General features: G+C 54.7%; 1 protein-coding gene across 1 annotated transcript in view; it reads left to right on the top strand.

Moving 5' to 3' along the window:
• Positions 1 to 15,866, top strand: part of STS (steroid sulfatase) — a 74,572-nt gene extending 58,706 nt beyond the window's left edge. The window contains exons 8-9 of the mRNA XM_032880230.1: positions 3,993 to 4,114; positions 15,349 to 15,866. Coding sequence (XP_032736121.1) covers positions 3,993 to 4,114; positions 15,349 to 15,722 — 496 coding nt within the window. The 3' untranslated portion in view covers positions 15,723 to 15,866. The remainder of the gene's footprint in view (positions 1 to 3,992; positions 4,115 to 15,348) is intronic.
• Positions 15,867 to 16,471: the final 605 nt, after the last annotated feature.

Below are 16,471 nucleotides of genomic sequence, written 5' to 3'. Positions count from 1 at the left end.
CCCGCCGTGAACGCAGGGAGACGGTGCTGTGTGCTCCTGCGCGGGCCGTCGCTCAGGCAGAGAGCATCTGGTCTTCTCAGGGAAAACAGTGCTGGCCTCGTGCGACCCTTTGAAGGGTCTTGGGGTTCCCCATGGGTCTCTGGGCCGCAGTCTGAGGGCATCTGGTGCCATGTCTGAGAGCAGGGACCGTGCTTGGGTTCCGATCTTGGCTTCTGCGCTGGGTCTGTGCTTCACATCGTGGGCCTGCGTTCCTCGTCCGGAACGTGGCTTCCATAAGGGCGCCGACCCTGCAGGCCCCGTGGGAGGACTGACAGCATGAGAGCACGGAAGCAGGTGAACCTTGTGGGGTTCCAGCCACACTGAGGGCGAAGGAGTATGTGGCCGCAGTTCTATCTTCTCCCCCAGTCAGAGCTCCTCCGCAGTCCTAGAGTCCTGACGGGGGAGAGCTCGGTGGCATTGTAGTCTGCTTAGCCTACGTCTTTGCTGCCTCAAGGACAGACAGAAAACGTGGCCCTAGGAAGTCATAAAACGTTGCTCTATGTAAAGCCGGACATCTCACGCCCTGTCTCATCTGCCCTTATTCCTACCCTTGGAGTAAAACTTCATCTTTCCTTAAGCAGCACACACAGTGTTCAGGTCATTTCACGACTGACCTTTTCCTCTCAGCGCTCAGAGTCTTAAAATGGGCAGTGCCTCTCCCTTCCCGGTATCTGTAAGTGGGTTTCTGTGCTATTCGCGGAAAGAGAGGGGGAGGGACAGGTCCGAGGCAAGGAGGAAAATCCGCTGAGGGGAATCTTGTCTCACGCCTCCTGCCCGTGGCAGTCTGACGGTCACGGACGTACGTCTGTTTTCCTTCTGTGCGCCCAGTGAAGACGGAAGCGGCCTCTGTCTTCAGCACGCCCAAATTAGTTCACGCGGGAGCTGTGACCTTGGTAAGAACCCCCGTTCGCAGTCGCGAAGATGGTTCTCATGGATCTCACTGACGCGTGTAGACCCAGCTCGGGGCAGCGATGCTGGCTCTGGAGGGAGCTGACGGACCCCAGAGAACGCCACCTCGTCCTGGAGACGGCGCAGAGAAGGGCACGGAACTCGGCCTCCACATCCTTCGTGGAAATAGAATCAGTCCCACAGTATCTGATTTAAATCATGATACCAGCCAGGTCCAGAAAACATCGCCATGTATGTGTCCGGGAGACGGGCAACATCCAACGTGGCGGTTCTCACCCGGGTGGTTCTGTCTCCCAGCAGCCATGGACCGGGCCTTGGAGATATTTTCGATGGTCTTGACTCAGTGTCGCTGGCCTCCAGAGGCTAGGGATGGCCCCAAACATCCTACAAGGCTCAAGACGGCTTCCCACGACCAAGAATAATTCAGCCAATATGTTAGCAGTGCTGGGGGTTCCCAGATGCTGGTCTCAGGCTCCCCGTTGCTCTTTTACGGAAAATGTCATTATAATGCATTCACGTCGTCATTTTCAAGCACGGCTTGAGAATCACCTTTTACAGAAGGCGGAACACTTAGGTCTCCTCTCCCGTAAAGAAAATAAAATTAAAATGTGATTTTTTTTTCTTCAGGTTAAGAAAAGAGATCAGTGCTTGAATGTTTGGTACCAGTTTTGTGCGATGAAGACGGGGGAGTGACTTGATGCTCCTGTTTAATTTCGCTGCCCAGTCGCTAGGGAACTACAGAAGAGTAGGTGGTCGGAGTCCATCAAATAAAACTACTTCCCTTGTGTTTTGGGGAGTAAAAGCTGGGACTCGTCCTGTACACACCGTCACGTACAAGCAACCTTGCATGATGTTTGACTTAGCGAGTTGCAGGATTACAAAGGGAAGTGTGTTTTATGTTACAACCTTCTGGTTACTTGGGGTTTCCCTTCGTTTGGGAAAGATGCACGTACCTTCCCCCAAAAGTGTTTTCTTCGCTATTACTTTCTACATTGAAGAAATCACTTTACTTTCAATATGGCGCAGGTCACTCATGAACTTTGTGACCCAAATTAACCTCTTTGCCAGTCCCCCCAAGTCGTCTGTTTTCCGTCGCCCGACCCGCACAACTTTCCTTTGTCGTATGATCCGCAAATCTGAGAGCCGGCCAGGTACAGGTGAGGACATCCGGGCAGACGGTTCCCTGGTTCAGAGCTAAGACAGAAGCCAGGGGGAAATGAGACTTACTGGAGCCCCAGGAACGTCCCCAAAACGCGCTCTTTGCTGTGACAGGAAGGTCGTCCCCATGGTACTGAAGCTAACCAGAGGTTCTGAAATGCACGGTGCTTGGACACGGATGCTTGACCTCGTGACTGTCGTTGTGGCACAGGAACCCGTGGGGGAACATTCCTACCTCATGCTCTGCATGAAACAGCCTGTCTGAGGAACTGGCATGTCACAGAATCCGGCGGACGCTCTGGAGGCTTCCGTGCCGTTTCATAGCGGGGCTCTGTGTGCCCGTGTGCTCTGAGAACTTGAACCTGTCGGCAGGAAAGGCCAGTGAAGGGGACTCTGGAGAGGACACAATGATGCTTCGTGTCACGTCAAGAGAGCCTCGGCCCCGGTCCCCCAGGTTGTGACGTCATGGGAACATTTCCGTGCGGGCAATGTCCGCAGACGTGTGCTGTCTCTGGGTCACGGCCACGGCTCACTGTGACTCGCACACGCGGCTTAAAAAATCCCCAGGGTGCCAACGGTCCAGGCGCCCCTTAAAAGTTGAGCGCGTGCAGTGTCCCTCTCCATTTTTTATGGCAGAAACGAGCCCCGTTTTGACAGGCCATATTTCTGTCGCTCTCGTCCACGGTGGTTTTCGTGGCCGTGTGATTTGTGGCCCACTTCTAGGGAGGAGTACGGACGGTGTAGGATATTAAAAAAAAAAAAAAAAAAAGCTGTAGGTCTACATCCAAAGAACAAGGACATAGAGGTAGAGACCGTGTCCAGGAGATGAAGAAGAGAGTCTGTCCTGAGGGGTCCTGGAAAGGCTCTCCATGTGAGGTGGTGGTCCCAGGAGGGGGTGGTGGTTGCAGTCCTCCGTCCCCTCCTCTGGGTCACTTTTTATCTCCCGGGGTTCTCCCCTTCAGACACTTACACCGGCTCACTCTCGGGCAAGTACTCAGACTTGCATATGCGTACGGACGGGCTCTTTCTCAAAAGGGATTGGAAAGGACCAAAGCACCATGACTGCCGTTTTGGGACAGAAAGAACGTTTCAGAGAGCAAGCCGGTTCTCAATAGAAGCGTGTTTCTGCTTTGCTTCCATCTCCTCCTCTCATGGTGACCTGGGGCGTGGGCTTGGGAAGGGGCCAAGGGGGCCTTTTGTTCTTATTTTTAACTCGCGATAATAGAATATTTTCAGTCCATGGGCTGCTGCGGAGCTCGTGATTAATAACGAGGGATGGGGCCAGAGAAGTGCTACCCAACGGGGCTGGAATTCTAGGACGGGGGTTTTAGGGACTCCAGGATATTTAAACCTCACACGACACTAACTCCAATGGTATAGCCCAGTCTGCCTTCTAGTTTCTAAATTCCTCACGATAAGGGGTGACAGGAGATGGAGTGTTTGTAATCAGAGGAAGAGAACCGTCAGGGGAATCCAGCTCTTTCCAAATCGCTCTCTGTGCCCCGTTTCGATGATGGGGCCTGGTGCTATCAATGACTTGGATTGGTCTAGTGGCGGGTAACGTGTGTTTCCCTCAAGGCCAGTCCCAATCCCATGACCTCGGGTAAGTCGTGTACGCTTTCTGGTTGACGTTACATCAACTCATCGCCCCGGGATGACAATGGTCCCGGCTCATGGTGCAGGATTAAAGGAGTTTTTACGAGACCGGAATTGGCCCCGTGGGGTTGCATATGGCACCTGAGAGGGGTCTGTGGGTGCTCTTTGTACTAACCAGGAGACTGACTCCTGCTGTCATGTATGGGAAGGACCACTCAAAGGTTGGGATGATTGAGCCCAAGAATGATGTGGCCGTTTCCCAGCTGATGCCTCCCTGGTTTGTCCCGCAGGATCATCGACGGACGGGACCTGATGCCGCTGCTGCAGGGGAAGACCCAACACTCCGATCACGAGTTTCTCTTCCATTACTGCAACTTCTACTTAAACGCTGTGCGCTGGCGCCCTCAGAACAGTGAGTAAAACACGCCTTTCCCTGCTTCTAAGACGTCCGCCGTCGGTGCCGTGCAGGGAGATGAGATGGCGAGAGCTCTTTGCCCTGGAGAGGCCAGGGGACGCTTCCGTGGGTCACAGTGCTTTGCCCTGAGCTCCTCCTCCTGTCTTCTGTTGTTCCTTCTGGTCCCGCCACTCTGCAGGCACGAAGTCAGTGGACCCTGGCCCTGACCCATGAGCGGCTCTTCCTCCCAGGCCGAGGAGGGCCCAGGTTGCGGCTGGGCATGGCGGCCCCCGTCCTTCATGGCCCACTGGCTGGCTGCCCGCCCAGCTTCTGACCCGCAGGACGCGGTCCTTCTCAGGCTGACGTGCAGCGAAACCGGCACCTCTGCTCTCCGGGGCACATGCCTTGTGTGTGTGCCTTGTCTGCTCGGAAGAACTCCCCTTCTCTTGCATTTCGGGGAAAGCTCAGCAGCTTTGCAGTGCCCGCCTCCTGGTGCCTGCTGCAATACAGCCCGTGCCCGCCGTCTAGCGCTTTGTGCCCTCCTGGAGCTTTGCGCTGTCCCGCGGAATGGCCCGTAGATGTGCGTGCGGCTCTCTCCCCGAAGCCTCGGCCGTGCCAGGGCAGGAGCTGGATTCAGACCTTGCACGCTCAGTCCAGATGCCTCCGTGTCCTTGTACGTCCCCCACCGGGTGTCCTTTGCGCCATGTGCTCAGCCCGAATCGGCACGGAGTCCGGGTTTCCGCTCCCACTTTGGGAGTTGTGTTGGTCACGGGCGTGAAGGAACAGAGGTAGCGGGCCGTCGTCCTTGCTGTAGGGATAGCGTTTCTTTTTTTTTTTTTTTTCTTTCCCGGGTCTTTAAACTTAGAATCGCCGTGCTGCTCAGATCGCCACGAGGCGTGGGCACATGTGGAAAATGGTTTCTGCCAGCGCTGCCCGTGTGGCAGGTCCCTGTCGAGGAGGATCTCTCCGTTTCCTCTTCAGACGTGAAGGAGGACTCCCCTTCTCGGTCTTGAGCTTTGGGTCCTGCTGCGGGAGGCTGGCGGTGCCGCACCTCCCACCCGAGGGCTCCCCGTTGACCTCGGGGTAACGTTAGTGCTGCTTTTCCACACCCCCAGTCCCCACCGCGCACCCCGCCCGTCTGCTGCGGGCTGGTTTCAAGAGCAGCCTTGCCGCTCGGGTGAAAGTGGAAAATTTCAGCCGTCGCGTTCGCGGCAGGTACCCGAGCAGGCTGACGAGTTTCTGCCTGAAACCCGGGCGGCTTCCGTGCACGGTTCCCCAGCAGACAAATAGGACAGAAGCGTGAGTTCAGGGTTTTGGGCCAGGAGCGTTCCGTTCACTGATCTCGCCAGTGAGTCTCTCATTCCAGACGTCCGTAGGGATGCGCTCTCTCGTTCAGACGGATGGAAACGGTCAGCGTAGCCGTCGAAGGCCTGGGACGCGGGTCCGCCTTCCCAGTCGTGTTTATAGGGAGTCTTGAAGCACAGGTTTCTGGGACTCCTTGCTGGTGAGAGAAATGTGGTAGCCTGTCCCCAACCTCACAGAACTGCATTTCCCGAAAGCCGGCACCCCGCCCCCCACCGCCATCACCTGCGGTCGGAGGAGCCAGAAGGAATATATGGGTTCAGGGGCTACAGACGTGCTCGCTGTGGAGGACAGACAGACACACAGAAACAGACAGAAAGTAGGAGTGTGTGAGAAAAACGAGACCCAGATTCCGACAGGCAGCTGGGATGAAATGTGCTTCTCAGACACGCCCCAGTGACATTTCCTTCTGTTGTGTAACCCTTGAACGTCTGCTGCAGGAAAGGAGACGGGGCGGTGTTCTGGGGCTAGAGGCGTCCCTGCAGCGAAGGGGTCTCGACGCACGGTGCGTGTCTATGCCCCTCTGTGACTCGCCTTTGACGTCGTATCTGAAAGTTGACAACGGTGCTTGTCCACGATCACCACGGTCACGGGCTGTGGGGCTGTCTACCCAGTACATCGCCGACTTATTTGTTCTACAAATGCTTTTGAGCACCTACTAGGGGGGCCGTCTGTGCTAGGACGAGTGTCCGTCAGTGAACAAAACTGACCAGATACTGTGCCTTTGGCGGTTGCACAAGGCCTGGGCCATGATCTCGGCCAGTGGAGTCAAGGGCTGTGCATACAGAAGTGCGTAGGGGAGGTGTGACTCTCGTCCACACGGACTTACCTATTCACAGTATGGCTTGGCCTGATTGGCTGAGACCATCTCTGAGCTACTTGGGAAAGAGATTGCCGGTGACCGTCATACTCTGTGCTGGGACACTGTCCCTGATTCTTAAAGATAAGACAGGGGCCGCCTGAGCTCGCAATACTTCATTAGACAAGAAAATGGGGGGCGGGGGGAGGAAAGAAAAGAAAGGACGCCTGGGGGCTCCGTCAGTGAATTGTCTTACTTTGGCTCAGGTCATGATTTCAGGGTCCTGGGGTTGAGTCTCTCTCGACTCTCCCCTCCCTGCTCATGCTCTGTTTCCTGTTTTCTCTGTCATATAAATAAATAAAATCTTAAAAAACAAAAAAAAAGGAAAAGGAAACAGAGATTAAGATCGGGATTGAGTCGCTGGTGGGAGCCAGCCCCCGCTCGGTCGGGAATCTTTCCCGCGTGCCGTTCAACCATCGCCGACTTCGAGTCCGTCCGCGTCAGGCATGTTGGCTCCACGGGACTCAGCGGACACAGCAAATCCAGGCTTTGTGCCGCTCTCAGAGAGGACTGGCTCACCGGCACGTCGCCGCTTGCAGGAAATTAGACCCGAACGTGCGTGTTGTGAAAGTCCCGTGACCATGTGTCCTGATTAGTTCGAGGCCAGAGTGTTCCAGACGCATTAAGTACTCATTTTCCAAACACTCTGAGCTACCATTCCATTTCCACCCGTTTGAAACACGAATCCCTTGTAAGTGTCTTCTCTATAATTTAATAATTCCATAATTATCATAACATTATAATTTAGTTGTCTCAGCAAGTTGAGTGACATAATTTAATCATGAACTAGTATCATTACGCCCATTACAGTGGGAAAGAACTCACAAGTGCATTACTGTAACATGCTTAAGTTTTTGTGCATTAAAATGGGGGAGTTGGAGTTAAAACGGACTGTTGGGTGTGCGTTAAAAGTCTTGGCTTTAGGTTGGGGCGTATGAATCAGTGCTATTAAAAATTCGGTATAATGACAGCTTGATTTTATGGGTAAAATTGATCTTACAAAGCAGGTACCTATTGAGCTCTGGGATTCTGTTACCAAATTTCAAGCTTGTGAACGCAGCATATGAAATAAATGCTCACGTGAATGTGGGAGAGCCCCCAGCCCAGGCAGTCTCGCAGAAACCCACGGGATGTGCTTATCCCGATGCTGAACCCAGAGGGCCTCACAAATCTGGCTGTGTTTTCAGGACCTTTTTTTCTGTGATTAAAAAAAAAAAAAAAAAGCATCTGTAAAAAAATCAGAACAAAAACACTGTAGGATAATAGAATTCCTTCTCAAGAAATGTGTTCATACCCAACTCTTTAAAAGGTGCCTTCTTTCTAAAATACGGGATAAGGAAGGTTTATTCTTCTTTAATGATGTAATCCTGTGTATTATTAGGATTTGGGTAACGAATATGCAGATTTCGTTAACTCCTCTCTGTTTCCCATGCGTCTGCAAGACATCAGCAAGGTTTAAAATCCAAACAGCACGACGGTGGTTAAGGAAAGAAAAGTGCTTGCTTTGTGGACCATCTCAGTTTTCCATAGTTAACAAGTTAGTTTTCCTCTAAACTAGACCCAAGAAAAGAGAAAACGTCCACTAATGGCTGCTTATGCCTTCATGGCTTCATGGTTCCCCAGGGCTGTGGTTGGCTTTCGTCTCCGTTACTCATCCTGTTGGAAGCCCTTCCCCGTCTGATGGCCGGACATTGGATCTCAAGGGTTAGGACCCGGAGGGCCGAGGCTGTGGGACAGGGGCTGTGGCATTTTGCTGCTAGGACCTGCTACAGAAGTGCCCGTCCTTCAGCTGACCTTGAGCAGGCTAGGTCTTGCCCTCCGCTGGGACTCGCATGGCCTGGGGACAGACGGCCACCCCTGGAGGGATGTGCGTGAGCCTCGGGCTTCCCATCTGGGGTGTGGGTCACGCATCCCTCGAGCTGTGCCTCTGCCGGCGCTCACGCACGTGTGGTTGTACGTGCCCCAGTCGAAGGGACAGTCGAAGGGACAGTCGAAGGGACAGTACGAGTCCAGTCGAAGGGACAGCACGCGTGCACTCTGCCATGGCTACCCGGGCCCGATGGTGCCCCACAACATGGTGGCATCCGTTTTGGCAACTGGGGGCAGCCAGTGATGTACGAGGATGGAGGGGGCTCCCCGGAAATGACGAGACTGGAATTTCATTTAATTTATCTTACTAGTGCTCAGACTCCCAGGAATGGGTAGCACTTACCGTCTGTTCATTTCCTTTAATGGGAAAAAAAAATGTCATAAATGGACTTTTCGTGTTCCTCCGTGGAATCCAGTAAACGTATATTTTCATATGGCCTTTGTGTTCTCTTCTGTTAGACGCTGTTAGACCGTTTTTAAAGTAGGCATCCAGGGGCATCTGGCCGACTCAGTCGGTGATACGGGGGACTCTTGATCTCAGGGTCGTGAGTTCAAGCCCCACGTAGGGTATAGCTAGGACTTAAAAATAAAGGCTTTAAAAAAGGCATCTTCTTTTCGACTAAAGATTTCATATGCCTGACCTAAGATTTCATTAGTATCATGGATGAAAAAAGGGTCAGCCGTGGCTTTCGTTAATTTGTGACGATGTGGGGGCACCTGGCTGGCTCAGTCAGTAGAGCCCACGACGGTTGACCAACAGCGTTGTGAGTTCAAGCCCCACGTCAGGTATAGGGATTTTCTTGAAAATAAAATCGTGGGGGCACCTGAGTAGCTCAGTCGTTAAGCGTCTGCCTTTGGCTCAGGTCATGATCTGAGTCGGGGTCCTATGATCGAGCCCCACATGGGGCTCCTGCTTGGCGGGAAGCCTGCTTCTCCCTCCATCTCCCCCTGCTTGTGTTTCCTCTCTCACTGTCTCTCTGTCAAATAAATAAATATTTAAAATAAGACAAAATCTTTAAAAAAGGAAAGGTCACAGTACAAATTTCCCTTTTAGAGAGACAGAATACATCAAAATTAGATATTCTTTTTTAAATAGCAGGAAGGACAGTGTTTTGAATGTGCCAACACCTTCTTCGATCCAAGCAGGGAATGCGGCGTGTCCTCCTCTGATGTCCTGATTTCTGCCCTTTCCAGCCTGCACACTGGGTTCTACCGTTTCATTGATGGTCTACACTGGTTTGCACGTCTCCTCTCTGTGACCTCGACACGGGGCCTATCGCCGTGCTCTCAGGATGGCTGCTGACATTAGGGCTGCCTCCTGGTTTGCTGCCGTGTGGTCTGGGACCTGTTGTTTGCTACGGAGACCGCGTAGAGCCAAGCACGTCACGTCCTGTTTAAAAAGTCTTTGGGTCTTTGTTGACTCGGCATCTTTGATGCAAAACTGTGTTTGTTGTAGGCGGTAACAGCCTCTGTTCTCCAGTCATCGTTCATTCTTGAAACTGGTCACCTTTTCCTCCTGTGGCCGTTGTCTGTGTTTTGAAAACAGACTTGCTAACCCTACGTCTTTGCATCTGTCTGTCAGACACACGCCTGCATGCTTCGCGTCTGATACATCTTCTACTCCTTGTAGTTTACAGAGGTTTTGAGGACGTTCGTGTCAGGTTCATCCGTAGCAGGGAAACACAAAGGAACAGTAGCGTCCGTCGCGGGGGGCACTCCTTTGTCCATCTCGTGAGTCCCCCTCCACCATCCAGAAGGTGCAGCAGGTTCCTGTGTGCAGGCAGTGGTTGTGGTGTCCACCGAGGGCCAGTGGGTTCGAGAAGGAGTGGGAACGATGAGAGGGAAAGAGTGCAGGTCAGTATTCTCCCAAGGAGGATACGCAGACTGTCCCAAGTACATGCCACAGGCCAGAAGGGGCTCACCCGTCCATAACTGTTTTCAAAGGACGCCTCGAGGTGGAGCCTTCCTGGGTATCCGTGTGCCCACGTAAGACCTGCTGGCTGTGGAAGGCTCAGAGGACCGGTAATAGTGTCTCCCACAGGGGTTCCTCTCATTTATAGCTGGGGAGACACAGGTGAGCAAGCCACGCAGTCGGCCTGCAGTAACGGAGTCGATGGCAAAGTTGGATCCGTGGCCACACCGTCTGTTTTGAGTCCATCCCCACGTGAATGGGAACTTCTTTACCCGCCACAGTGAGCCTCTGATGCAGAGCTGGAGAGTGGGTTCTCCATGCTCTCCAGTCGCCTCCACATCTGCGGGTGTGGACTGTTTCCGGGCCTCACCCGTGCTGTCGTACTCTGGTCTTCCCTCGATGGCTCCGTGGCGGACCCCCACCCTGCCAGCTGCCCTCATGTCTGTCCCTCATGGCCCTCCATGGACAGGCTTTCCCAAAGGCACAGGTGGCTTGTGTTGGCCATGCCTGTCCCTCAGGAGTGCCCGTTGTTCAATGTCAAGAGACTCCAAGACAGATGTGTCCAAAGTGTCTGACGGTCTCATTCCCGTATTTGCCGTTAGCGAGACGCTCCCGGGGGAGGCAGCAGAATGCATTGGGGTTCCCGTGTGCCCACGCCGGTTCTCACGATGGCAGCCAGCTTCTTCCCTCATTCCGTCCTGCCCCGGTCATCATGTCATCTGTTGGCTTACCTGCTGAGGGCCATGCAAGGTGCCAGGTGCTGGGCAGACAAGAGATGAGGGAGATGTCGTTGCCCGTTCAGAGAGCGAGGGACATGGCAAGACACATGGAGGGAGTCCACAGACAGCGGATGTGTAGTGAGGGCTGGTGAGCAGGACAGACACACCGACCACATCCGCTGCGATTCGGGAAGGCCTGTGGAGTGGGCATGGTGGGACAGCCAGGAACGGTGGGAGGGGGGGTTCCACAGACAGAAGCAAAGAGCAGCAGGCAAGGCACTTAGCATCCCGCGGGCACCCACTTTGTGCTGGGGTTCACGCTTCTCCTCCCACTGACGTGCTGTTTCCACAGCAGAGGGCTAGTCAGAGGGAGTGTTCTGTGTTCTGACAAGCAGCCCTCCGTCGGGGGAGCTGGGATTGCTGGAAATCCTGCCTGAGTTTGAAGCAGATGCTGTTAGCTCGAGCCCTGACGTGAGTCCTCGTTCATGCTACTGCTGTCATGCGGGGTCCCAGCCCCGAAGAAGGCTCACCTGTGATGCATTTGCTCGGGGCTTTACCGTTCAGGGTCTGGGCTACCTTGGACGGGATAGGTGGGAGTGAGCCTGGGGATCAAGAGGACGAGGGGTGGGTCCACACTGAGTGAGCACTGAGAAGATGCTGGTACCCCCAGGCGGCGTCCGGTGTCTGTCTGGGTCTAAGAAGGGAATGGGGGCATCGGTGTAGGGTGCCTGGCCCAGGACAGGGGAGCAGATGGCGTGCTGCTGGAGGTGTATCCTGGAAGCAGGGAGGTCACCATGGGCTGGGGGTGGGTTTTCAGACATAAGTAGATGGCATCCACGTTCTTGGAGGGGCACGCCTGGGGTCCCGTGGGCGTGAGTCCCCCGTGGTGTGAAAACAGAGTGTTCCTGAAGCGGTTCTTGAAGGACTTGAAGGTGGCTGTGTAGCAGGAAACCCTGCCAGACTGAAAACCCACAACGTCTGTGTGTGCCTTACGTGACCGACACACGGGATCCTCCAAGCGTCCAAAGTCCGTTTTTCCAGCACTAGCACCTCAACGGCGTTCAGCACGGGAAGTCTCGGTCTGAGTGATGAATGACGAGCCCGTGTCCCAAAGCCATTGACATCTAATTGTCTCTACTCGCTAGGAAATTTTAGCGGCCGGGAGTGTCTTAAGACCTGTGACAGGGACGGGATTTAAGAGCACAGGGAATCCACTGGGTCGGTCGCTTAGACAGAAGCTTCATGTTCCCAGACCACTCTCAGGGGTCTTTCCTGGACACCTGGCTCTGTGTATCGAGGGGTTTTCACCCTCAAGGCGGTGTCACAGGGCAGGGACAGTTACCATCCACAGCTTGTGGAAGCGGAGAGAGCGCTTCCCAGGGAGCCGCGTCTGAACCCAGAACAGGGGCAGTCTCCCCCGGGTGCTGGTCGCTGCTGCGGACCTACAGGGACCCTAATGTCAGTGACACGCACTTTGAAAGGTGCGTTGGCGTCCATTACGCACCACGGAGTATCTTCTGAATGACGGTGAGCGAGGTGCCTCTCAGTTCCCCTCCGTTCTGGCTGTAAAGTGGAACAGTGGGTCATTGCAGCTCTGTTCTAAATGAGTTGGACATCCCGTTGGGGTAGACATGCTTATCTGTTGCAGAGGCGGGGAGAACAATCTTTCTTCAGAGTAGACTGGACTTCTAACAATAGAAAAAAATGTATTTCTTCTTAAAAATCCCAATGTTTTCATAGTATATGGAGAAATGTAGGAAGGAATACATTATCAACATAATTTGGGGAGATAGGACAAAATATGGGTATTGGCAACGTAAGGGGACACCAGAGCCTACCGGCTTTATCACATGCCTGGGATGTCGCGGTTTCCTTGGAAACGAGAGCTCTGAAAATGCTGATTCCCAGGTTCCCAGGGAAGGAGGAGTGGAACAGGGTCCATGTCCTGTGAGCCTACAGGCCATAAAATATATTTCCATTGCTCTGAGTGGAGCAAATCCAAACTGGTCCAAGAAGTAGCAGAGAGAATAAGGCATGTTTTTTGCGAAAATGCTTACAGTTCACACGAGACAACAAAAAGGTGCATATCCCACAGAGCACACCAAAGCAGCCAAGAGTCAGAAACACGGGTGCTTCCTTCTGCCCTTGCCCGAGCTGCCTAGCAATCCTCCCGCTTCTCCTGGGTGCGGCCGTCCGGATTTCCCCGCCCAGCCTTTACGTCAGGGCCGTGGCTCACACGCCGGCAAGCTGGGGCGGAGGCTGTCGTGACGGGAATCTGTGTGCGTGGCTTTCAAAGGCAAGTGGGACGTGCGGGCCCCTTGAAATGAATTTCTTCCCGAAGCCTGGTTTCTCCGGGGGCTTTTAAACACACGGAGGCTTGACTCGCATGTCAGGTTGGGAACACCACCGGGGCCGATCAGCAGCAACGGGGACAGGAGCTGAAGGGACTTCCCATAGGCTTCTGTCTGTGGCAGCCTTGGCCCTTGCTGGCCCCAACCAGGGATGGGCTCTCCGTGCGGCAGCGTGTGTCGCCGGAAAGAGTTCTAAGGGAAGTCGGTCGTACTTGGGAGGACACGGGGAAAGGAGGAGTTGATGGAGAGAAGGTTCAGGAAGGCCACATGGGTTTTAAAAGTCTGCTGGAGAGGGTAGCCGTGCTCGAGGCACTGTGTCTGCAGGCCGGTGTGCGGACCGCCTGGGAGGTGGTGCAGGTGTGACGTCCAGCCTGTCCCAGCATCCCCGAGGCCGAGCCTGCGGACACCCGGAGACGGATTCCCCGTAACGTGTTCATGCATGGCGCAGGCACACGGCGTGCCCTGTGCTTCCCGCGGGTCCCATCTGTCCCCGCCGAACCACGGAGAGGCTCACATGCCGTTGCCTGGGTCTGTCCGAGAGCAGGGCTTGCTGGGGGATGAAGCAGACACCCACGACAGTGTGTTTAGCGCATCCCCTCGGTTTATTTCCTACTGGCAATGGCCGTCCGCCGAGCGGGCCCCCTTATATATGCAGAGTACAGAAATGCGCTAGCAGGTGTGTCTGGGGTGCCGCACCGTGGGAACGACTTTGGGGGTGTTCGGAAAAGCCCTGCGAGGAAGATGCAAAGGGGGGCATTCTCGTTTGGCACCTGCTTGCACCCATCAGGGGCTGCTCATTCTGTTGCTGTCGGCCACGTTCTCCACACGCAGGAAGCTGTTTGCAGAGCCCCGTGAGAGGCTGTTTGATGAACGCTCAGGTCCTCCCAAACGCCTAACATTCTGGAGTCAACCGGAAATCCGTCATTTCCTAACTGTTGTTGGTAAGGCAGGCTGCTCTTTAAAAAGGAAATGGAGTCTGTGGGAGGTATAAGGGAACACGGACTTGGTTTTCAAAGAGCTTAATTTTTAGGGATGCCTGGGTGGCTCCCTTGGCTAAGCATCCAGCTCCCGATTTCTGCTCGGTCTGGAATTCACTGAGGCTCAGGAGTTCAAACCCCACATCGGGGTTTAAAAAAACAAAAACCAAACATAAAACTTAATTTTTGAACAATATAACCATCCTACTGTGGGGTCAGTGAATTCTCCTCATTTGGCATTTTTAGCAGCTTTCCTAAAAAACAAGTTGCCCTAAAATTCCAGTTCTACGGTTTTTAGCAAAGTACGGAGCTCTGCACACGCAGTGCCAGTCTGGGAGGAGAACATTTCCTTTTTCCTCCTCCTCCCCGTTGGCCGTCCGCCCCCGTCCTCACTCAGAGGCCCCCTGAGTCCTAGACTGGCTGCTTTTAGGCTCTGTCAGGGCAGAGAAAGTAAAATGTTCCCTGGGGTCTTAGCAAGAGTAAGACTGAGTCTGAGTCTGAGCAGGGGCGTGTGTCTGCGTGGGCGTGTGTCCGTGTGTGCGTGCACTTCTCGCGTCTCTCGTGCACGTCAGCCACGAGCCTCCCTCTTCCGGAAGGTCCTGTCCGTTTTCCACAGAAGCAGAGGCCGTAGGTTGAGAGGGTCGGGGAGCAGACGGAGGTCGAGCTGCGAGCTTATCGTCTGTTTGTCCGTCTGTGTGTGTCGGTCGAGTGTCTGGTCTGCAGCTCCACGCTGTCAAGTCTGCGACCCCGGAACGCCGATGCGGGCTGAGCTCCCCGTGCAAACACCGCATGGGCTTTTGTCTCCTCTCGCCTGCACAGCATCACTTAGGACCTTGGGGGTCGGGGAAGAGGAGGAGGAGGGAGACACAGGCGGGAAGGCAAAGACAGAGAAGGGTCTTCTCCATGAGAAGAAGACGCCTTGGCGAGCGTGCGTGAGTGTGCCTGGTCGACGCTGTCATTCTGCCGCTGCTACCGCCCGCCCCGTCCTTGCTGCTTGCGGCTACTGCATGCTCCTGCGTGGTTTGTCCGAGCTGTGGCTCTTCTTCTGAGCGGTCGGGACGAGCCCTCCGTCCGTCCGTCCGTCGCTCTGCTGACTGAGGCTTTGCTTTCCGGGAGGAAGCCCCCGGCCGGCTTCCTTCCCCTCTGCGGGGACGCTCAGGACGCCTCCCGGCCCGCGCCAACCTGTGTCCTTGTGCACCGCAGGCACGTCCGTCTGGAAGGCCTTCTTCTTCACGCCCAAGTTCAGCCCCGAGGGCGCCAACGGCTGCTTCTCCACGCACGTGTGTTTCTGCCACGGCCACTTTGTGACCCCGCACCACCCGCCGTTGCTCTTCGACCTGTCCAGGGACCCCGGGGAGAGAAACCCGCTGTCGCCGGCCGCGGAGCCCCGCTTCCAGGAGATCGTCGACGCCATGCGGCAGGCCGCGGAGCGCCACACTGAGACCCTGCAGGAGGTCCCCAACCAGCTGTCCCTGGGCAACGTCATGTGGAAGCCGTGGCTGCAGATGTGCTGCTCGGCCTCCGGGCTATCCTGCCAATGTGACCGGGAGACGGCAGCCCGGAGGGCGAGCCTCTAGGTGCCCATCAAGGGGACGCGACAGAGGCTCGGGGCCTGCCCCGCCTCCTGCCTTGTGCACGCTCACGGGGGTGGCCCAGCGGAGAGCCGGCCCTGTCGGCACCTCACACTGGGAACCTCTCTCCATCTCACCACCCAACAGCTCCATCGAAAGCCCACTCGTTAACCCGGGGGGGGGGGCATCAAAGTCTACGGTACCTGCAGGGAAACATGCCAGAGCTGGGGCTTCCGTGGCCAAAATTCTGAGTCCTGTACGCGTGGGAGGGCTAGGCATGTAGGAAGGAGCAGAAGGAATTACTGATTCCTCTGCAAATGCCGGACTCTTGGCGTAAGGGGCCATGATCCCTTGATGCCAGGAGGGGCCTGGGCCGCCATGCTTCCCCCGGCCCGCTGCTATAAAGGAGCATAGCATTTAAAAAGCCGCTACAAAATCTTAATACATGGAACTTAGAATGACTAAGGAGCCTTTTTCTTCACCAGTCATGGATGCCGCGCATTACAGATTGGTTTGGAAGGCCGTCGCCATCAGTGTTACGTAGAGCCCATAGGAGAAACTATCCGGGATCGATGTATCTACAGACACACAGTTTATGTCTTTCCTCGGGAAGTCAGAGATATGTAAACCATAAAACTAGAAGCTTCACGCTATGTAGGTAAAAGGGAGAGAGGCTCACAGATACACTTTCTTCGGGCAGCACACTTTTTTTGGTGAAATCCTTCGGGAACCAGAATCTCCAAACAGTGTGTCCT

Source organism: Lontra canadensis, unplaced genomic scaffold (assembly GCF_010015895.1).
Source record: "Lontra canadensis isolate GAN:19392208 unplaced genomic scaffold, GSC_riverotter_1.0 scaffold68, whole genome shotgun sequence".
Taxonomy (NCBI): domain Eukaryota; kingdom Metazoa; phylum Chordata; class Mammalia; order Carnivora; family Mustelidae; genus Lontra; species Lontra canadensis.
Note: the sequence above shows the minus strand (reverse complement) of the source record. Positions and strands in the feature narration are given on the sequence as shown.